At 34.9% G+C, this 24,946-nt stretch overlaps 1 protein-coding gene across 1 annotated transcript; it reads left to right on the top strand.

Moving 5' to 3' along the window:
- Nucleotides 1–1,450: 1,450 nt before the first annotated feature.
- Nucleotides 1,451–24,587, top strand: LOC113089582 (gamma-2-syntrophin-like; the record flags this gene model as incomplete). Its single annotated transcript, XM_026256059.1, has 6 exons — nucleotides 1,451–1,819; nucleotides 16,658–16,795; nucleotides 19,425–19,481; nucleotides 19,741–19,798; nucleotides 21,224–21,267; nucleotides 24,545–24,587. Coding segments are annotated over exons 1-6 (409 nt in total), but the record flags the coding sequence as incomplete, so codon positions are not given.
- Nucleotides 24,588–24,946: the final 359 nt, after the last annotated feature.

Genomic DNA, 24,946 nt, shown 5'->3' with positions numbered 1-24,946 from the left:
GTTTTCAATTTAATTTTTTATTGTGTTTTTGTCATTTTTCTTAGTTTTTGTATCTCTATACGTTTTTATTATTATAAATTTTTAGTTTATTTTAGTACATCAAGAAAAAAATAGAAACGTTTCCTTGGCATCTAGCTGAAATAAATTAAAGTGTTTATGAAGTGTTAAATTGTTTTGTTGTATTACTTTCAGTTAACTATCCCTGCTCTATGGTGTGTGTAATGTTGCTGATATTGAAATATGTAAAACCATTTATTTATTTATTTAGTTATTTTGCTTCATATTTCAAACAAAAGCCAATGCACACAAGTGCTACGAAGATATTTTGACATGAAAATCACTTTTGTGAAATGATTAATTGAAGTTTGAATTTCAAACTTACCAAACCAAATCTTTCGCTATCAAGTTTAAATGAGATGCTGTTAAAACTATAGACAGAAAAAGAAATGGACACAGCGACCCCATTGGAACTCAATTGAGACAAGTGAAGCCCATTTTTAGTGTTTTTTAGCACTTCCGTTTCTGACGCGCAGACTCAAACGAAGCTTGACGACGTGAGCAATCTGTCTGACAGATGTAAATCTTCTAGTAGCTGTGCGTGCAAACTGCCATCGTTAATCTTGCAGAGACGGCGAGCTTGAGCAGGGAGTTCTTTGGCGTGAGTGAGCAGGAGTAAGTATTCTGATTAATTATTTTGTATAGTATTTTAAAATGTAACGCCAGTACGCCATATTAAGTTAATTGCCAGCGAGCTTCTCCTCCTGTCTGTACGGTAATGCGACAGTGAGACGAGTGGTTATGATGCAATCGTTAGCCTACTTTTACAAAAACTGTTTCTACGGGGCAATAATGTAACATAGAAGGTAATGGAGCCCTTTATACATTGTCGTGTATCTTTAGTAATAAATAATGGACAAACGGAGTCTTTAAATGCATTAGATGTAAAGTTATTCGCTGTCAAATTGACACCAAAATGAATGGGAGATCAATGGGATGCTAACGCAAGTGAAGTTCTGCTAAAAGATGGCGGCACGCGGCTGACTTCTACTTCCGGTCGACTTCCTTGCCGCCTGGTTAAAACACCATTGAAGAGGAGCATTGCACTGAAGAAACCAGACCAATGATGCAGTGTTTTGGAAACTTAACTAAATTAAATTCGCATTGCAAAATGTTACCGTTGCTCAAGTGGTAGAGCATTGCGATGGCAAGCGCAAGCTTGGGGGTTCGATTCCCCAGAACGCATAATAGGTAAAAAATTGATAGCCTGAATGCACTGTAAGTAAGTGTCTGCTAAATGCATAAATTTAATTCTACATTTTATTTCGAATGCAAACGCAGTCATCACGATGTTGCTTGATGCATCCTAAACACGCCCTGAATTTCTCGACACATCACCCAACCCTAGCTGTGCGTGTAGAGTTCAGTCAGTGATGGGTTAAATGGGCTCGAGCTCATATCTGAGGCAGCAGGAGGAAACGCGCGCGCTCAACATTTGCGCTCCGGTCCTCGAGCGCGACGCGTCTCTTTCCAACGCGCAGGAATACGCGCGCGCATCACTCTGATCGCTTCAGCTCTGCGCGGATGCGTCTTTAAACACAGATTCACCGAGAGCAGGTGGACTCCTGAAGGGCCATTTGGATGCTGGACCCCGGAGCCGCGTCCCTCCCAACAGGCTGAGCACGATGCCCGGCCATCACTGGATATAAATGACAGATCCAAGTGTGTGTGTCAACCAGAGGCTGCATGGGAGATGAACCCAGCCGCCAAACATCAGCCTGATCTGCTGGAGAGACCCGCCAGCCTCCTGGTGCCAACATGGGTAAGAGCAGCACATCCAGCTCAACTTCACGCGCTGAACACAGATCACAACAGGCGCGAAACACAGCCTGCGCGTGCACACACGGGGGGATGTCACAGAAATGCAGTGTTTATATTACTAGAGGAACTTGCTTAACTAACTTTGTTGCGGATGAGACCACTGAGGTGCTGTGAAGTCCACGTTTTGGGGAACTGGTGGCTAATACTCGTTATTTATTCACAAAAACTTTATTGCAGAATGATTAAATAACTATTGCATTTTAGTCAGTTAAATGCTGTTTTTGTAATGTTGTGGATTGGAAAAGATGGTTGGGAATGACATTTGTAGTTACAGATCTTAAATTGTGAAATGTAATATACTATACTATAAAGTGGCTAATATTGACATGATTTGAAAGGATAGCTTTTTACACCTATTATTTTTTTTGGCAGCTAGGTTTTATTATTATCTATATTTTTCATATGCTGCATGCATTTTATAAAGGTGCTTTGCAGATATGAAGCCAGCCAATTATTTTGTGTGTGAATGACACACTTGACATTTTCTGAGCACTTGGGTTTGCAGTATATTTGGGCTTTTAGACGTTTTTGGTTTATACAGTATATTTATTGAATATATTGACATTTTTGCACTTAAAATAAGGTCCGAAGTCAGTCCATGCCAGAGTGTAATCATTTATTTTTATTTATGTAAATGAAGTATGGGAGAAAAAGGCTCAGCTAATGAGCTATACATGTAAAATTAATGGGATGTACAGCATTTTTTGGGTGATTAAGAAAACCAAGGTAAAACCATGCAGGAAATGTTGCATGATTGACAGAACAAATCCTGGCAGATTTGAGGTGACAGTGTAATCTCAATGCAAAATGAGTTTTTTGTGCTATTGTTCTCATTTGCTGTATTCCTCTTTGTGGAGATAATGATGTGTGACAGCGTGGAGTAGCTTCATTCGCACTATTCTTGAGGTGTTCGGAGATGTCCTCTCAAAGGATTTCTCAGTCAATGCATTGAAACTGCTGTTAGAGATTGCTGCTTGTCTGCTTTATTTGTTTTAACACGTTCTGTCCTATATTTCTGGTGCCTTTTTGTGGTTTTTCTTAATTGGTCAATGGAGTCTTGCCAGTTGCACTGCGGTTTATCAGATTGGAGGGTTTGAAGGGTTTCCCGAGGGTTTATCGATAAATGCTGGCTCACTACTTTTAGATTTGAAAAGAACTTGGAGTTTTTTCCCAAAAAACAGGTCTGCATGACAGAGACTGACCCAAAACTCAAACAATACCACTTACAAATTACAGATTTAAGAGTCCTTATTCTGCATTTGAGCTTTCTTTCTTTTGCAAAGCTGTTCAAAGTAAAAACAAAACAAAAACAAAACAAAAACAAAACAAAACAAAAACAAAACAACAACAAAAAAAACAATGTAATATTTATTGAGCAGTGGAGGGTTGCTTGGATGATGCAAATGCATTTTCCTGCAGATTCACATGCCCATAGAATAGAAATGATGTAAGTATAATTATTTCAAACAAATAATACTCATATGTGCATATTTTACTTTAATTTTACTTATTATATGTGGTATAATGAAAAGTATGCTTTGTCAAACCTACAAACCTTGCAAAATATATGCATATTTTTATTTTTATTTATTTACATATTTGATTTACAATTAATATGCAATATAATGTCAAACCTTGCAATATGTATGCATATTTTTATTTGCTTATTAAACATGCAATATAATGACAAAACATAAAACCCTGCAAAGTGCATGAATACTTTTTTACTTATATATGTAATATGCAACGTAATAAGTATGCATTATCAAACATCAAACCTTCAGCATGCATGCATATTTTTACTTATATACTATGCAATATAAGTATTTGCATACTTTGTCAAACCACCAAACCTTGCAAAATATATGCATATTTTTATTTTTTTTACATATTTGATATACAATTAATATGCAATATAATGTCAAACCTTGCAATATGTATGCATATTTTTACTTCATGATATGCAAGTAAATGTAATTAAAGTACGCTTTATCAAACCTTGCAGTACAGCATGCATGCATATATATTTTTTTACTTATATTATGTTACTTTTCTAAATTGTTTGTCAATGCATCAAACCAATTGCAATATGTATGCATATTTTTATTTGCATATGAAACGTGCAATATAATGACAAAACATAAAACCTTGCAAAGTGCATGAAAACTTTTTTACCTATATATGTAATATGCAACGTAATAAATAGTTTGCATTATCAAACATCAAACCTTCAGCATGCATGCATATCTTTACTTATATACTATGCAATATAAGTATTTGCATACTTTGTCAAACCATCAAACCTTGCAAAATATATGCATATTTTTATTTTTATTTATTCACATATTTGATATACAATTAATATGCAATATAATGTCAAACCTTGCAATATGTATGCATATTTTTACTTCATGATATGTAAGTAAATGTAATTAAAGTAAGCTTTATCAAACCTTGCAGTACAGCATGCATGCATATTTTTTTTATATGCATACTTGCATATTTTGTCAAACCATCAAATCTTGCAATGTGCATGCATATTTCATCTTATGTTACATATTATATAATATACTTTAAGTAATAATATGCTTTGCAATATAGTATGTATGTATATTTAATATTTATGTTTACTTATATAATATGCAGTTTAAGTAACAGTGTGCTTTGTCGAATCATCAGTGCTCTGAAAACAATTTAAAATGAGTGCAAATCAATGGAAAAGCTGCAGACCTGGCGACTTTGCAAGCAATCTTGAGTATAAACTCTATATTTGATTTATTTATTTCATCTCTACGTCAGAATTTGTCTTGCAGCAGATGTACATTTCAGATGAACTTGCATATCTGCCGCCAGAACAAATGATGTGTGTCTTTACATGTGTACTTGTGCAGATTGGCTTTGCAAATATGTCATGTAATCTAATCAGCTCTTATTTATGTTTGTGAAATTTGACTCAGATCCAACACTGTTGGAAAGTTCTTGCGTGCTTGTCTTTGGGATTAGGAGACTCTGCTAAATACGCCCTACGGAGACTCTGATCGGCACATGAATGTGATAACCTTAAAAGTCACAAATCTTTTATTCATGTTCTGCAGGAAGGTTTTCAGCTGCTAGTTGCAGCTGTATTTCTAACAGGTTTAGTGATGAGAAAAGCAATGGTTTACTATCAACCAACGGGTCTTTATTGGGATTCATAATCCTGGTAAGAAAAAGTAGACTTTTTATAGAAAATAAGAGTGATGTTTGTCTGTGTTAAACATTTCATCTGAAATGTACATCTGCAGCAAGACAAATTCTGACGTAGAGATGAAATAAATAAATCAAAAACAGAGTTTATACTCAAGATTGCTTGCAGAGTCTCCAGGTCTGCAGCTTTTCCATTGATTTGCACTCATTTTAAATTGTTTTCAGAGCACTGATGATTCGACAAAGCGTTACTTAAACTGCATATTATATAAGTAAATATACATATTAAATATACATACATACTATATTGCAAAGCATGTTATTACTTGTAGTATATTATATAATATGTAACATAAGATGAAATATGCATGCATATTGCAAGATTTGATGGTTTGATAAAGTATGCAAATACTTATATTGCATAGTATATAAGTAAAAATATGCATGCATGCTGAAGGTTTGATGTTTGATAATGCATACTGTTTATTACGTTGCATATTACATATATAAGTAAAAAAGTTTTCATGCACTTTGCAAGGTTTTATGTTTTGTCATTATATTGCATGTTTCATAAGCAAATAAAAATATGCATACATATTGCAATTGCTTTGATGCATTGACAAACAATTTGGGAGTATTGCAACAGTAAGGGTTGTTAGCAAGGGTAGTTAGTTGCTATGTGGTTGCTAGAGTGTTTTGTGTTTTTACTGACTTCTGTGATCTTTTGGTTTCCAGATATGATTCAGGAGAAAATAGTGTGTTTGATCACTTACTAAAGCAACCTTCAGATGAACTCTTCCTGGACTGAAGCAGCTCAGCTTTACTTGATTCTCCATTAATCATGTTTTAGAGTCTCAAATCTGATCCTCAGGATCTTTTGAGGAGCGTTTGTTTCACTGTTCCTCAGCGGAGGAATGATCTTCACAAGCCTCCAGAACATCTCTCCTTTATTTCTCCATCTCTCAATCAGCACTGGATTACACTGCATTATATGTTGGGATCATCAAACTAAGCATTTAAATGACATTTTACTGCACTGGGAAAATGATTACTTTAAATTATTTTTAAAGTCTTGTTTTCCAAGTCAAATATCTAAACATTCTTAAATCAAGGAACATTTACATAAAGCAAAATGACTTAAGATATGAAAGTTAAGATTAAATTATTACAATTTAGTTTTGGTTTTTGCTTAAAAAATCAAATCAAATCAACGAGGCAAGAAAATTTAACTATATTTTTCTGACCCCACTGGCATATATATATATATATATATATATATATATATATATATATATATATATATATATTAATTATTTATATCAAAGAATGCATTTTGATGCATTTTTTCAGAAAATAACTTTTTATGACATTTTCTTCTCAAGTAAATATCTTTTTTTTTTTGTGAACAATTGTTTTTATTAAGCAGACATTCCAATACAATACAAAATATGAGACACCAATCCTGTAAATATCTTTTGATTTAATAATGTTTAGACATTTCCAAGAGAAAACAAGACAAAAGTACGAAGTACGTTTTTTTTTAGCTATATGGCATATTATTGGGGGATATAGAGTGGCAACATATTTATTATCATTATTATAATTATACTTTTTTTTATTTTATCTCTGTTGCACTTATATGGTCCTCGACAAAAAAACAATGCAAACTCCCAAATGCTTCAATAGGAAAAAGACTTTCTGACCATTATTTCTTATGCCAGGTTTTATGGGTTAACACTTAGTGTTAGAGGTTTTTAATCTAGCACCTCATGATGAACATAATGAATCTGATGCACAGCGTTTGGCCATTTTCAACACAAATCTATTACAATTGCGGCCACGGTGATTTATTTCCAGCGTGACATGATTGATTGTAATAGAGTCACAGCCGGACAATTAGTCAACCTTAATATAAAAGTGCATGTGATGACCGGGTGTTGTCTTTATCTGTGAATTATTTAATATCCCCCTCTCTCTCATCGTAATACACGCTCAGCTCTTAAATTCTCCAAACAATCTATTAATACTGTCCTGATGTGTTTACTCCGCCTGTAAAAAGATGGCTCTTTTCCGCCGCATCTTTGTCACCGAGCCCAGCCTTGCCTTTTCATTTCCATTTTGATTCACGACAGAATTTTAATGAGCTGCATTTCACATTTGGAAACTTACTTTGCTTGAATGTTACTTCGTAATGCAGAGTTTGATGATTGCAGTGTTTTTAGAGAAAATGAGGATGTCAGGAGCAATCAAGGATGCGATTATTAATAAGGTTTCATTAGTTGGTTATTGATGCAGAATTGGTCAAATTAAATATTGTAGTTTAATATTGAGTTGCATGCTGGAAACGGCTTTGACCTTTAGTGATGAAGACTCGGGAACAGCTGAATGATGTGTTTCTCCTCACTGTGTGTGCAGAAAGGATTTCCAAACGAACACAAAGGATTCGAGTTCAAAGACAAAGCCTTTATTCCCAGGAGTGGATAAAAGTACGGAGATTTTATGCTTGAGTTGAAGTAGATGCTGTTGATTTTGCTTCATTAAAAGTCAAACTGTGTGGCCAAGAACATACTTGAGTTTAAAAGTTTTGGTAAGATTTTATTATTATTATTATTATTATTGTTGTTATTTTAAGAAATTAATAGTTTTATTCAGCAAGTATGCACTGAATTAATCTAAAGCAACAGTAAAGACTTTTACATTGTTGCAAATAAATTCTATTTTAAACAAATGTTGTTCTTTTGAACATTCTATAAATCAAAGAATTGTTAACCGAAATATGGTTTCAACAAAAAATTATGAACTGTTTTCAACTTTGAAACTAATAAGAAATGCTATAGATCAGCATATTATAATGATTTTATTTATTTTCTTTTTTCTTTTCTTCTTTTTTTTATAATTTTTAAAAAAAATAATTTTATAAAATTTTTTTTAAACTGAAATAAAATAAAACCATACACTGGCTACTTGCCAAGAAGACATTTTTTTTTTTTTGTTACGTTTACGTTTATGTTGAAGTAACTGCAACTAAATAAATTAGAACTAAAAACTAAAACATAATCAAATATTATGTAAATAATAAAACTAAATAAAATGGACAAATAAAAACACAAAATGATGAAAACACATAACCAAACCTTGGTTAATAAATTATTAAAAGTCAACTAAATTAATATGAAAACAGAAAATATAAAATAAAATCTAATTCAAAATATTTACAAAACTATAATCAACACACACACACACACACACACACACACACACACACATATATATATATATATATAGTATGTTGCATATTGAAAGAAACATGTAAAAAATTACATTAATAATAATATCAGCATATTATAATGATTTCTGAAGGATCATGTGACACTGAAGAAAATTCAGCTTTGATCACAGAAATAAATTACATTTGAATATATATTCAAATAGAAAACAGTTATTTTAAATAGTAAAAATTTTGCAAATTTTTTTACTGTGTTTTTAATTAAATACATGCAGCCTTGGTGAGCATTTAAAAGTACATGTTTTCTTGGCATCTTTTTTTAAATTGACTAGACTCTTTTAATTAAAGCTCTTTGCGTTAGGTCAGTGACTGATTAGATGTCTCTTCACAAGGAGGAGGGTAACACTTTATAATAACTGCACACAATTAATCATTAATTAAAGGGACACTAAGTAGGAATTACTCCCATCTAGTGGTGAAATTGTATTTTGCATTCAAACTAATTTTGCTCTCCAGCGCCTCGCTTTTTCAAATGCGCGTTGCATCTACGGTAGGTGATATGTACCAAAAAGCTTTGACAGGATGTCTTCTAATAGCACTTCGTCGAGTTTTCCTTCAGGTAAACAGGTGTGTTATTTCAAACAAACTGCAACATGACAACTAACAAACGAATGTTACAGTATGAATTACTGACTGTGGAAAACATGAAATATTGTAATTAGTAGTTATGTCTAATTTATTCGTTATATTTTCTGAATTATATGCATTGTTAGATATAAAAAAAATATTATAATATAGACTGTAACACTGACTTACCTGTAGAGAAGAAAACTGGCCACTTCAGCGTCTCTTTTGAAATCTTTATCAAGCATTAGCTCTTTCCACCTAGAAAAAGCTTCCAGGACATTAACTCTTGTTTTCTGTAATCTACGGTCACGTTTCCTTTTACGTTCTATTTTTGACTGTTTTGGCGACGATGTTTTCTTCTCCTGTGGCGCGGCATATGTATGGTCCATAATAAGAATGCAATCCAGACTTTTAAACTTGCCGGTGCAGTTTCAAGCGCCTCTCACTGCTCTGCACCTGCGTTTCTGGCTCTGACCGAAAACGCGCTGTGGAAACGCGTTGGCTTAGTACTTTTTGTCCCTCTCTGCTATTATAGTTTTGCAAGATGGCGGAACTACATGGAAGCCTCCGTCGACCTACCCGTCCCATGTATATAAAGATAATAAATTCTTCATTTACAAGGATTAGTTTAAACATTGGCATAGGTATTTGTACACCATTGAGGGCATATTTATGAATAAAAATATTGATTTTAGATAATAAAATACCTAAAAAGTTACTTATTGTCCCTTTAAGCATTAGTAAACAGATAATTCATAATTTATAAAGCATTAATAGACAGTAATAAGCAGTTTATAAATACAGATATAAATGCTTTATTCTTTTTCTATATTTAAAAGCATATCTATAATGTGTTTAATAATGTATTTTCATACTTTATTCATGATCAATTTATCATTTCTCAATGAAGTATAGCATTATTTACAAACCAGTTATTTAAGAGTTGCCAGTGATTCATAAGATCACAAGAAATGTAGTAAATTCAGGTAGTTATAAAGCATTTAGTAGTGGTCAGTTAACTATTTATGTGAGCTCATCTAAAGTGAGGACTAGTTATGCCTTGTAAAGCATTTATAAAGGATATTTAAAGGCTCTGTTATCTTCTAAACACAAAACGGAAACAAACACAACACAGTGAGACAGAACATAGAAATATTAACAGCCTTTAAATCTCATTTGTAAAAGCTTTACAAGGCATAAATAGTCCTCACTTTAGATGAGCTCACAAAAATAGTTAACTAACGACTACATATGTTTTATAACTACCTGAATTAACCCTGAATTACAGTAGAAATGCATGTTAATAAACCATTTATTAACACTATAAGTAACTATTACTATATGTCTGAATAAAAAGATGCATGAATGCACATTTAAATAATTTATTAATCATTTACTTACAATTTCTAAGTGATCTTACGAACCACTTACGACTCCTTAATAACTGGTGTGTAAATAATGCTATACTTTATTTAGAAACGATAAATTGATCATTAATAAAGTATGAAAAAACAATTATTAAACACATTATAGATATGCTTTTAAATCAGGTATAAAGAATTTATATCTGTATTTATAAACTGCTTATAAATGTTTATTAATGCTTTATAAATGATTAATTAACTGTTTCCTAATGCTAAACTAATGATTAATAGCATGCAGTTATTATAAAGTGTTACAAGGACGAGTCACCATAGTTGTGTCTAAATGCGCTGAAACGGATGTCATTGGCTGTGTGAGTTCAGTCGGGAGTGTAATTTGATGGGTTTTGTAAGCTCAGTTTTAATGGACAAAAAGATGAAAGGAATTATGATGACCTGCAAAAACTGTGCTTCGCACTTTGGAGACATAAATTAAATTGTAGGGAATAAAATGCATAGTTTCTGACTCGGAAATGTAGCTGAGTAAAAGTACAGGGATTCAGTTTCAACGGTACTTGAGTAAAGTAAAGAAAATACTCTGAATAATATATATAGTTGATAGGTGAATTTAAATAAAGTGACATTTTACACACAGTACATTTGTTTCCTGAGATATGAACCTATAAATATGGAAAAAAGTCAGAAATAAAGCATGCATGATTTGAGTTTGTTAGTTTGTCAGAAGTCAGAAGAGTCTTTTTTTAACAGAGCAGTTTGTTAAACCTTTTTAGACAAAATGTAAAAGAATCTAAAAAACAAAACTTTGAATGCATATGAGTATCATAATTGATACACCAGGCTGTTATGGCTCATATAATATGATATAGTGAGAATATGGAAGAGAAATCAGCTTAATTTATTCAGAGGCACAAACTATGCAATTTTGTGCAGATGCTGATATTTATATGGACAAGTGATGTAATGTAAATAATGCATGAGGATTGCATAAGTTACAGACATGCAAAAGCATCTATATTAACTCCGTCTGTCCTCAAAAGAAAGAGAAGGAGAAAGGCAACATTATCGGCTGTGATCTGATCTCCAGACAACAGTTGACCTTCGTTCTTCTTCTAATTATTATCTTGATTGAAGTCGTCCAGTGGCTCTCTCTGGTGCCTTTGTAGTGAATTCAAATTAGAGGCAATATTTCACAATTACAGTGGCAAACACTTAAAAGTAATCATCGTTATAATTAGATAATTGACCTTAAAGGCATTTAAAATCAGACCTAACGAATCTTAGTTTTTGTGGCTTGATAAGGTCATTTTCAGACAGCGGTAGATGGGGTTTGGGCGGCGTGACTAAAGCTTTATTTTATTCTGTGAGTAATTCTGGATCGAAGTGATGGTGTGCATCACGATATAAGAGTTATCTTTAGTTAACTCTTAAATGTGATTTATATGAAAACATGTATGGTTCATGAATATTAATCACGTTGTCTGCGTTCAGTCGAACTGATTTGCTGAAATCAAAACAGGGATGGTAATAGTTGAGCGCCAGCCAATGAAATTGCCACTTCTGCATTAGCTCCGCCCATTATCGGAGAAACCGGCATATTATCTTTTGCTTGTTCGAAAAATATGAATAATTCTAAATTAACTCCATTATTTTGACAAGAGAAGACAACAAATAATATAGTTTACATGCAGCATGTCGATTCAGCATGGTATATATATCTATCTATCTATCTATATATATATATATATATATATATATATATATATATATGTATTTTTTCCATATGTTTTCCATATGCATTGATAGCTTTTTTCATAGATGCTCCACTGGATGAGCAGAACATCTTCAGATGTTTAAAGTTCATCCTCGTCTTGTTTGGGATACGTCCCACTCTGTTTTTTGGTTGCTCACACAAACCTCTTGAATATATATATATATATCCAGTATACTGTAGCAGAGAATCTCATTCTATATAATCTTATTCCAGCCGGTCCCAAGCGTGGCTTTCTGTGGGGTTTACTCTAGAATGCACAAAAGCAAGCCAGGGCTTGATTTGAAACGGCGATGCATTTCTCCTGAGTTATTCCTGATTCAGACTTCACTGTAGGAAACATGAAAACCAATATGAACAAAAGCCATACGCCTGTTTCCCTGCAAGGGAAGATATTCAGATGGTTCTTAGCGTAGCTCTTGTGGATGTCACATTTATTCATATGTCACACACTGTGTTTTTTGGTAGTTTGTCTAAGTGTCCATAGAGTAGCCGCTGTCCCCAGAATGCATTGTGAAAGGTATTATAAAAACTAGATGGTTTGCAGTTGCCAATTAAATGTAATGCTGTTTTTCTGTGCAAGATATTTTTGGACATTTCATGAGATTGTGTTTGTTTTAAATTATAACCATGTAATATTAGTACTGTAGTATTTTTTATATGCACATATACTGTAGGTATACGCACTATATTTAGATGCATTAAAAAAAAATACCATCATGGTAATATGGTAATATGGTAATATAAATATATATATATATATATATATATATATATATATATATATATATATATATATATATATATATATATTTTTTTTTTTTTTACCTCAACATTTTTTATGTACTAGTAATTTAAACTTTTCATTAATTTATTTAATTGAATTATGTGTGTGCATGTGCATACTGTACAGTACAGATCAAAAGTTTGGAAACATTACTATTTTTCATGTTTTTGACAGAAGTTTCTTCTGCTCATCAAGCCTGCATTTATTGGATCAAAAATACAGAAAAAACTGTAATATTGTGATATATTATTACAACTTAAAATAAATGATTTTAAATGTATTATACTTTAAATTATCATTTATTTCTGTGATGCAAAGCTGAATTTTTCGGATCATTATCACATGATCCTTTAGAAATCATTCTAATATGATGATTCATGATCAAAGCTGGAAACAGTTCTGCTGCTTAATATTTTTTCAGAACATTTCATACTTTTTTAGGATACTTTGATGAATATAAAGTAAAAAAAAAAAAAAGCTATGTTTTTAAAATATAAATATTTTGTAATAACAATATACACTACTGGTAAAAAGTGATAGTAAATAAAATATATTATTAGAATTGTTTATTTTATTTTGAATAAATGCAGTTCTTTTGAACCTTTTATTGATCAAATATATTAGACAGCAGAACTGTTTCCAACACTCATAATAAATCAGAATATTAGAATGATTTCTAAAGGATCATGTGATCGACTGGTGTTACATGTGACACTGAAAGCTGGAGGAATGATGCTGAAAATTCAGCTTTGCATCACAGGAATAAATTATTTTTTTAAAGTATATTCAAATAGAAAACTATTATTTTAAGTTGTAATAATATTTCACAATATTACTGTTTTTTCTGTATTTTTGATCAAATAAATGCAGGCTTGATGAGCAGAACAAACTTCTGTCAAAAACATTAAAAATAGTAATGTTTCCAAACTTTTGGTCTGTACTGTATATATATATACAGTATATATATATATAATGCTAATAAATATTTATTGCTGATTTTAATAAATAGAAATGTGTCTTGAGTAGGTCAGCTGTAGAAACCAGCTGTTTGCATTTGCTGAAGGAGTTGTGAAGCTGTCTGATCTGATCATGTTGGACATTTCGTGATGTGTGGTGTTTTCCTCACAGTTGGCGCCCGAGGGCCGTCATGCCGAGGTGACCCTTAGCCAGATCCTTTGACCAAACCATCCGGCCGTGACAGCCCCAGTTCTGGCCTTGAGCGAAGCGTCTAAAAGCCCAGATTTCTCCAGAGTCTCTGCCGCAGAATGAAGGCTTTCCCTGAGATCTTTGCAAACGCTGTTTAAATCTAGCGAGAGCTCACCTTTCCTGCATGTTGAGCGTGAGCCGCGCTCTCCAACTCCAAACTTTGATTAATTATCCTGTCCCTAACGCGAGACTCACTTGACCTACATCCGGGTGTCTCCGGGGAGAAAGGGTTTAGGTGCCAGAGAGAGAACTAGGACAGAACTAGGACCATCATCATCATCATCATCATCATGGATGACAAACACATGCACTGCACAAAATACATGCTTGCTCACTGATATATAAGGCATTTCACCTCTAAAGGAAAAGGAAAAAATAAGGCACATTATTTACATAATATTTAATAATAATGACATTATGTGTGTGTGTGTGTGTGTGTATTTTTACAAATAGTGTGATGTTTTAGCATGCAGTGAATGTTGAACAACAGCCTCTTCGTTTAATTTATGCTAAATATAATTTCTTTCTTCTTGCAAAATCATCCAGTCGTTTCATCAGCGTCATCTGCTGTATTTCTGTCATAACTTGACTTACAGTCAGTTATTCTGAAGCAAATATGAGGATTTTCTCGTCTCTGTCTCCTGACGGAGTGTGTGTGTGTGTGTGTGTTCATCTGTGCGTGACCAAACGTCCCGCCGCTTGTTATTTATCTTTGGAGATTCGTGTCAGGCGATCTTCTGCTGTTTGAACGCATCTAAATGACACACAAGCTGATGCAGTTAAATGCCATACAGTGATGCTTTTTTCATAAGAGTGTGTTGATCTAACCAAAGCAGTTTATGAAGTGACAGTTGCATTGAAATATGAGAGAGTTCTTCATAAATTAATAATTCTGTGTGTGTGTGTGTGAAATACAAGTCACTCTTGAGCCTGGGATTGTTCACATACTGAAAACATTAGTGATGCTTTGAACCAGTGCTATTTTAATATAATTGAGATATTGTAATAGTTTTATAAATGTTTTGAATTAGTTTTTAATTTAAAATGTTATTTTTATTTTTTAAATTGTTGTCCTTTAAAAAAAAAAAAAAAAAAAAAAACTTGTTTAATGTCTATATATATTTTTTCATTATTAGTCAACATTTATTTCAAATTAGTGCTATTTTTGTATAATTTAAATACTATTATGATTTTATTAAAGTTTAAAATTTGTTATTATTTTGATAATTTCTTTTTTTATTTCGGTAAAAAAATATGTTTTTATTAATTAAATAATTAAAATTAAATAATTTATATATATTTAATTATTTAAAAATATATATATATATTTTTACATTTTCTGTTTTTATTTTAAATGTAGTTGAAGTTTTAGTAATATAGTTATTTTTGAAATTTGTATTAGTTGTTATTTTTGTTTGTTTTTTTATATGTTCTATTTATTTGTCTATATCTTTAGTTTTAACTTTATATACCATGGTTTTAAATTCTCATGGCTGTAAGAAAAAATTATGGTCTCTATTTTCACCAAAGTAGTAGAGAATGTATTACGACCCTGCAGTGTTATATAAAATATATAAATACATTTCTATTATATAATCCTGTGTTTTATGCTCGTGTGGCTGCAGTTCTCAAAGCATGCTTTTGTCAGAAAGAATCCACAGAAAGCGTGATAAATAAAGATTGTTTTTGATTCCATTGTGAGGAGTGAGTATTTTTCAGCCACGAGAAGCTCCTCCGGGACTTTTTTGTGGGTTAAATGAATGAACACTTCCAGAGGAGACCGAGACATCTTCACAAAGTAGAGTCAAATACTGACAGAAAAAGAAAAGCCCGGCGTTATCACATCAGTCTCAGTCTTTTCTTGCTTTTCAGGAATAGTTCACCTGAAAAGAGAACGAGTTTCAGCGAGTTTCCTGCACAAAACTCTCATATGACTTACATTTTTACATATCCAAAGCGACTTTGAAATTGAAGAACCAACTTTATTTATATCATGCACGAGTCAAATCTAGTACTTGTTTGTCATCTGACAAAAAACCAACATGTTTGCATGTTCACATTTAGATAAACAAATAACATATTTTTAATATCTTTTTGTAGTAAGTGCATTATTTTTACTTGTCCGTGTTGTAAAATTATTTATTCTGAATTTAAATTTAAAACTCGAATTAATTAAAAATTAAATTGTTAAAGTAATTAATTATTAGATTTTTATCAACTCAACTGTGGAAGAAATATTTAGGCCTAAATTTACATTTATGTATTTGAATTGATTATAAAATGTAATAAGAAAATATTACATAGATTTAAACTTATAATCTTTTTAAAAACTTTTTCAGGCATGGATAAATAAATAAATAAATAGTTTCTTATTAATTATGTGCATCTTTTGTGTAGATGTACTGTTCCTTTAAGACAAACAGCTGTTTGAATCTTGGGTTATGCATGAATTAAGTTTTTGCATTGTTTTATTTTTTTTAACTACAGTTATCTGTCATTTTGAAATCCCTTCAGTTCTACAACATTTTTAACCATTTATTGACCAATCGAAATCTCTTAATGTCTTCTAATACATTTGTTTTCTGCTTTTTCGACAGACAAAAACCGGACTTGCCCTGTTGCATGACGACCTCACAAGTAACTCCTATGACGTTCGTCTAAAGTTAACGAAAGAGCTGCTAATCATCCAGAAGCAGGATGTGGTTTGCGTGAGCGGCGGCGACTCCCATCTAAATGTAAGTACTGAGTCTTTACCTTCGATTTGATCACGATTCAGACGATTCAGCCTCAAATGTCTCATTGTGAATCACAGTTGGAAGCAGAAGAGTGTGTTTTGTTCGTGACAGATTACATTAAACAGCCTTGTCATGATGGACACGCCACTTTATTGTTTGTTGGCATGAGATGCATCATCATCATCATCATCATTCATGAATGAATGACGTCAGTGGCTGTCAGAACACAATGAAAGTCATTATATGTGTACAATGCATGCTAGAGAACCCAATATAGTCATATTCAACATCTTTAGTGAGTTTTAATGCATATTTATTATTGTTTTATAACTTCGCGTGACCTGATCCATCATTTAGAGTCACTTTGACCCACCCTTTCGATGTTATTTGACATAGTTTTATGAAATGTTCCAAATTGAATTTTTTTGTCTTTTTCAGTATTATTTAAAAAGAGTGAAATAAATGTATTTATTTATTATGACCACTGTCAAATTAATTAATTAAATAATGTATTAATTTATTGATTTATTTACCCCTGTTATTACCTGTATTTGAAATGTAGGGGTCTTTGTCTTTTTTGTAATGTTATTAAATATTAAACACATAAGCAAATACTAATTATTTATTTAATTTTATTTACTTATTTTTATTTTTCTGTTTATATTTTCTCCTGATATTACCTTTATATTATATTGCCCTGATATGAGGCTTTTTGTCTTTTTGAATCTCATTTAAAATACATTAGACACACAAACAGTAAAATACTAGAACTTCCCTGGATCTTTCTTTTTTATTTATCTATTTGTGTATTTATTTTTGCCTGAAATGATCTCTATTTGAAAGTTGATGCTTTCTGAAAAAAAAAGAAAGAAAAAAAATGGACAAACAGTAAATGTATTTATTTATTTATTTATTTTTTAATTATTTTGCTCAATGTTACTTGATTTTAAAATAAGTTTGTAATGCTTTTTCATAAAAACAAATATAAACTCATAAATTATTCCCTGTATATATATAAACATTTTATGTATTTAAAGGGTTAGTTCGCCCAAAAATGAAAATTATGTCATTAATAACGCACCCTTATGTTGTTCCAAACATGTAAGGCCTCCTTTTATCTTTGGAACACAGTTTAAGATATTTCAGATTTAGTCCGAGAGCTCTCAGTCCCTCCATTGAAGCTGTGTGTACGGTACACTGTCCATGTACAGAAAGGTAAGAAAAACATTTTTTGAAGCATCGAAAATACATTTTGGTCCAAAAATAGCAAAAACGACGACTTTATTCAGCATTGTCTTCTCTTCCATGTCTGTGTGAGAGAGAGTTCAAATCAAAGCAGCTGGATTTCCGGTTCGCGAAGGAATCATTCAGTTCACCAAATCGAACTGAATCGTTTTAAACGGTTCACATCTCCAATACGCATTAATCCACAAATGACTTCAGCTGTTAATTTTTTTTAATGTGGCTGACACTCCCTCTGAGTTCAAACAAACCAATATCCCGGAGTAATTCATTTACTCAAACAGTACACTGACTGAACTGCTGTGAACTGAAGATGAACACCGAGCCGAGCCAGATAACGAACAAAAGACTGACTCGTTCACGAGTGAAGAACCGTTTCTGTCAGACGCGTCCGATTCGTGAACCGAGGAGCTGTTGATACTGCGCATGTGTGATTCAGCGTGAAGCAGACCGACACACAGAGCGTCTGAACTGAACTGATTCTTTTGGTGATTGATTCTGAACTGATTCTGTGCTGATTCATTGTTATGGGCGCAGGTAAACTGAAGGCTTGAATCAATGGCAATCATCGCAAATGATGTCATTACGTCAAGCGCAAAAGAACTGGTGAACAGTTTTCTTCAACCGGTTTATTGAATCGAACTGTCCAAAAGAACTACTGGTGATCCGAACACAGATGCAACCGGTTCTTCACTCGTGAACGAGTCAGTCTATTGTTCGTTATCTGGCTCGGCTCGGTGTTCTTCACAGCAGTTCAGTCAGTGACTGTTTGAGTACATGAATTACTCCGGGATATTGGCTTGTTTGAACTCAGAGGGAGTGTCAGCCACATTAAAAAAATTAACAGCTTAAGTCATTTGTGGATTAATGCGTATTACAGACGCGAACCGTTTACAACGATTCAGTTCGATTTGGGGAACTGAATGATTCCTTCGCGAACCGGATATCCAGCTGCTTTGATTTGAACTCTCTCTCACAACAGACACGGAAGAGAAGACAATGCTGAATAAAGTCGTCGTTTTTGCTATTTTTGGACCAAAATGTATTTTCAATGCTTCAAAATATTCTAACTGACCCTCTGATGTCACATGAACTACTTTGATGATGTTTTTCTTACCTTTCTGTACATGGACAGTGTACCGTACACACAGCTTCAATGGAGGGACTGAGAGCTCTCCGACTAAATCTGAAATATCTTAAACTGTGTTCCGAAGATAAAAGGAGGCCTTACATGTTTAGAACAACATAAGGGTGCGTTGTTAATGACATAATTTTCATTTTTGGGTGAACTAACACTTTAAGTGTCATCTTATGACTACTTCTTTAATTATGTGTCATGTGGTTGATGCTATGAATATTTTACCAATTAAATTCCCATTTTTTAAAGCACAGAACTGTTGTACTTCGAAGACAGGTGACTGGAGGTCTCGGTCTGAGTATCAAAGTAGGTCTTTTGCTACTTTTAATATTGTTCATGCACTTAATTAAACATGCTCAGGTAGTGCATGCATATCTCCACAGGCCAGATAATTATTGCATAATATTAGCCTTTTTAAAGATCAAAGAGGATCTTGATATAAGGATCAAGTCTCATTAGTTTTATTCACAATAATCTTTGAAGAGGCAATGGATTTGTATTTCTGAACAGTGCTGGATGTAAGAGGTAAAAGTCGATTTCCTTGACGGCTCTTCATGCATTTCAGGGGGGAGCAGAACATAAAGTGCCTGTGGTCATCTCAAAGATTTTCAAAGATCAAGTAGGTAAGATGACAAGCGTTCCTCCCATCCGCTGTAAAGCTAAGCACAGTGCTAGCAATATCTGCTAAAGGAGTAGCTCACCCAAAAAATTCAAATGTATTGAAACTGTCCTCCCCCCTCAGGCCATTCAAGCTGTAGATGAGTTTGTTTATTTATCAGATTTGGAAAATTTGTTTTTGGAGATGTTTTTTTCCTTATGAACGTAAAAAAAAATTTTATTAATTTATTAATTTATTAATTTATTAATTTATTAATGTATTTATTAATTTATTTATTTACTTAATTAATTTATTTCTTTATTTAATTAATTCATTCATTAATTCATTTATTTAATTAACGGCATATAAATAGTAATTTTTTCCCCCTGAATTCCACCTCTGATTTGAATGGTTTTTAGGAAGGGGTGTGTCTCCTGTGAGACTTCAGTGGAAACACACTGCTGTAATCGGCTAACATATTTCCATATGAAATGAGCATTACATGGGGAACTTTCTCAAACGTTTACTGCATTTTGGATGATGTTATCATGAAAAGTTTTGATTGGCTTTATAATTAGAAAACAACTCCCGTCAAGAATGCAGCCAAACAGTCATGTTTACTAATACACAAACTTACAAACACACAGCTCGTGTCTCCTCCAGATGTTAACTGATGGACTGGAGTTGTGTGGACTACTTGTGGATTATTGTGATGTGGTTATCAGCTGTTTGGACTCTCATTCTGATGGCACCCATTAAATAGAGCATCCATTGGTGAGCAACCCAGACAGCAACATAGTGTCGGCCCAGATCCGGCCCACATCTGGCCCACGTGAAATCTATGTGGGCCGGATGTGGGCCAGATCTGGGCCAAAACTGCTTGCTGTTTGGGAAGTGATGCAATGATACATTTCTCCAAATCTGAGAAAGAACAAACTTATCATCGTGGATGGCCTAAGGAAGAACTATTCCTGTTATATATGGTGTACAATCTTGTTCAGTTTTATATTTAAAATATATGCCCTGCACAGCTGAAATGTAGTCCTTTTAATATCCATATAATTAGCCTTTGTTGAACAGTATTTGAGAACAGTTTATCTTTATTGTATGCTATAAAGTTCTAGTACAGTTTTAATCACAGCTAATTCAAGTCAGGCTGTGTTGCATTTTCAGTTTTATTGATTTTTATTAGCTTCCCGCTGTACTTTCTTACCTCTGAGATGCTTAGTGTAGATATATATCCACCCTTGATATCAGAAAGCAAGTTTCATCATATTTGTCAAAACACATTGAACTAAAAACCAGATTGTTGTGGAAAGTGCTTCACTAGATCGAAATGCTCATCAAACACAAATCCTGATTCTCATGGCTTCGCATTAAAGCACTATCAAATGAGTAATTATGTCTTAATCTTTCCATTAACCTCTGGCCGGACCATCCGGGGCTGTAGCCGATCAGACGGGGATGCTGTTTATTGGCGACGCTGTGTTGCAGGTCAGTGTTTCGGGCTTTTGCATGCTCTCGTTCCGACATGGCCCTCAGGGCATTCCCTCTGCATTTTAATGACACTTCCCTCTGATTCATTTTCTCCGGCTTGACTTGAGGTTTAACCTTTTATCTCTTTGTATGAATCAGAGGAACAGCAGCAGAAAGGGAGAAAGAGCAAGAAATTGAGTAAGAGTTCCTGTGGTGCGACTGAAACAAATGGTTTTATTAAATTTTGAATGTCACACATTACATACACATACAAAACAAGTTTGAGGATGCAAGGTGAAGTAAAAATTCAAACTTTCCTCTTTACGATCACCAAGTCTGATTAATTTCTGTTAATTTAGACAGTTTATATTTAATCAATCAAAAAACTTTTTAATTTCATAGTAGAGGATGTAGATAAGTACTGCTGTACTTTACTATGTTTTCAGCTTAGAGGTATAGTCTTGTTAAGTTGTATTTCCTGTAAATTTACTGTTAATTGAAAGTGCAATCAGAGTTCCTTTTCATTCGGCCACTCTCGACGCCAAGTTGGGGACTGACTGATTGTGATCTCGCTTCGATAGACCAATCTACTTCAAGTGTAAACTAAACGAGCCAATGCACATTGGTATGCAATTATTGCATCCAGCTGCAGCTGATCACAACGTGAGCATAAAGAGGCAGCAGGTGCAATGCATACTAGCTTTTCACACCGAGCGACAACATCGTTCTGCTTCATCCAAGTCTATTCAGTGAGCTATGAGTTCAACACACTCTTGGAAGCTTCTGGTGTTGGTGGTATGGTGCTTCAGTGGTTTTCTTTCCTGTGTTGAGTGGGTTGCACACTTCAGGCTGCACTACCAATTGTTGTGCTGCAAGTGGCCATTCCCCTCACGTGTCTGGGCATTAAACATGTTGAGGTGATTGAATTGGGCCACGGAGAGGGTAGGGCTCGAGTGGAAATCTCCACCGCGTTAGGGTTAGGGTTGGATGATTGGTTTCTCGGGGTGGCTCACACTGGTTCTCAGTTAGGGGGTATACGGGGGACCCCGGAAGAGGAAGTTTCTGAAAGAGCTCAGAGCTGCTACTGACCTCACCGCGAGTTCTCTGGGTCGTGTGATCTCCACACTTGTCCAGGAAAGCCATCCCTGGCTGATGTCTCGGCCTAAATGCCCCTCTGTCCCGGACCGGCCTCTTCGGTGATGTGGTTGAGAGCCTGGCCCAGCAGCCCTCCACCCATCCACCGGCCGCAGCTCCCCAGCCTGTTTGTTGCAGAGGGTGGCCCCCTGCGTCCGCCCCCACTCCCATGCCACATTCGCAGCCTCCTCCAGCAAGCGGTGCAGTGGAGCTGGGCATAGGCAGGCTGCCCCACTTGTCCTGGCCACAGACCATTTTTGCAGTTTGCATTCAAAGGACGGGCATGTAAGTACAAGGTCCTGCCCTTCGGATTGTCCTTGTCTCCCCATGTCTTCACGAAAGTTATGGTGGCAGCTCTTGTTCGCCTCAAAGAGCAGAGTGTTCGCATCCTCAACTATCTTGATGATTGGATTATACTAGCACTTTGGGTCAACTGGGAAAAGAGCAAACTCTCCCAACACAGATGATCTCTTTTCTCGGTTTGGAGTTGGATTCGGTTAAACAGACAGCACACCTTAAGGAAAGGATGGCGTTCCCACTGAAAAACTTTCAAAGGCTCCTGGGCATAAGGCAGCTGCAGAGACACTTTACTACAGCTTTTGCAAATGAGACTGCTTCAGCACTCAACAGGTCCAAATTATTCCGGCCTGTCGCCAAACCTTCACCCTGTGGTCAGATCTTACATTTCTCCAGGCAGGAGTGCCCCTGGAACAGGTCTCCAGGAATGCTATGGTGTACAATAATGCCTCTACCACGGGTGGGCCACGTACAATGGGCACGCAGTATAAAGGGTATGGATACGCCCCCATCTGCACTGGCATATAAATTGCCTAGAGTTTTTAGCACTGCGCCTTGCCTTTAACCATCTCAAATCGCATATCCCTACTCGCAACCTTTGGAGTCAGAAGGTTCTGAGGTCACTTCATGCCATTATCTGCCTCTTACTGCCAATTGTTTTAGACTCGGCACAGATGAACTGACGCACATCTGGCCGTGGGGCCTGCGCAAGTATGCATTTCCCCCAGTGAGCGTTCTCGCACAGATGCTGTGCATGGTCAGCGAGGACAAGAAGCAGGTCTTGCTTGTGTTGCCATATTGGCCCACTCGGACCTGGTTCCCCGAACTAGTGCTCCTAGACTAAGCCCCTACCTGGTGGATTCCTCTGAGGAAGCATCGACTGACTCAAAGAAGGGGCACCCTCATCCAGACCTCTGGAAACTTCATGTCTCATACCTGAATGGTACACAGAGGTTTTTTTTTTAAAGTGAAAGTGACATTCAGCCAAGTATGGTGACCCATACTCAGAATTTGTGCTCTGCATTTAACCCATCCGAAAATGCACACACACAGAGCAGTGAACACACACACACACACTGTGAGCACACACCCAGAGCAGTGGGCATCCAATGGGCACCCGGGGAGCAGATGGGGGTTCGATGCCTTGCTCAAGGGCACCTAAGTCGTGGTATTGAAGGTGGAGAGAGAGCTGTTCATGCACTACCCTCACCCACAATTCCGTCCGGCCCGAGACTCGAACTCACAACCTTTCAATTGGGAGTCCGACGCTCTAACCATTTGGCCACGACTTCCCCTTAAAGTCCCCTTCTTGGTGACCTACCCCAAAAGTTAGTAGACACCCTAACTTCGGCTCTCTCCCTCCACCTTGAAAGTCAATGTCATTTCGATCGCTGCTAACCATGACTGTTTCCACAATTTCTTTCAACATTGATAACAATCAGAAATGTTTCTTGAGCAGCAAATTAGAATATTAGAATGAATTCTGAAGATCATGTGACACTGAAAATGGGAGTTATGATGCTGAAAATTCAAGTTTGATCACAGGAATAAATTACATTTTAACAGATATTCAGCTATTGGTTTTCCCTATAATGTTAAACAAATTAATACAGCTGTAATGAGCAAAGAGACTACATTCACATTTTTCAGACGCTTTTATCCAAAGCGACTTACAGCGCATTCACGCTAACATTTTTTTTTACCTAACACGTGTTCCCCTGAGAATCGAACCCACAACCTTTTGCACTGCTAATGCAATGCTCTGCAACTCAACACAGACTATATATTTTTAATCATCTAATTTAGGGGTGAATTGGGATCTCAGTATGTTTATTTTAATATTTATTTTCTTCTTTCTATGCAGGTCAATGGCATTAACGTGGAGAAGTGTACACACGAAGGAAGTCGTGAGTATTTGATCGGCTCTTTCATTTGTGATCTTGAAAGGACATTGATTCTGAATTAATCAGATTCCACTGAAGCGTTCGATCCTTTTATATCAGCAGTGAGTGATTCGTTTCTCCCTGTACGGCCTCAGCTGTAACTGATCGATAGCGAGTAGATTCATCACACTCAGATCTCCAGAGAGACACACTCACTCACTCACTCACTCCAGCAGGGTTTCTCTCTGATCCTGACAGCTGTTCTCATATCTCCATCCGGACGTCAGAGGACGTGTATTAGTGGATTTCCCCGGACAGTTTGCAGGCTAACTAAGACAAGATGACCAAGTGACTACATTGAGAGAATGACAGAAATCATTCTT

The sequence above is a fragment of the Carassius auratus genome, unplaced genomic scaffold (assembly GCF_003368295.1).
Source record: "Carassius auratus strain Wakin unplaced genomic scaffold, ASM336829v1 scaf_tig00050353, whole genome shotgun sequence".
NCBI lineage: Eukaryota > Metazoa > Chordata > Actinopteri > Cypriniformes > Cyprinidae > Carassius > Carassius auratus.
Note: the sequence above shows the minus strand (reverse complement) of the source record. Positions and strands in the feature narration are given on the sequence as shown.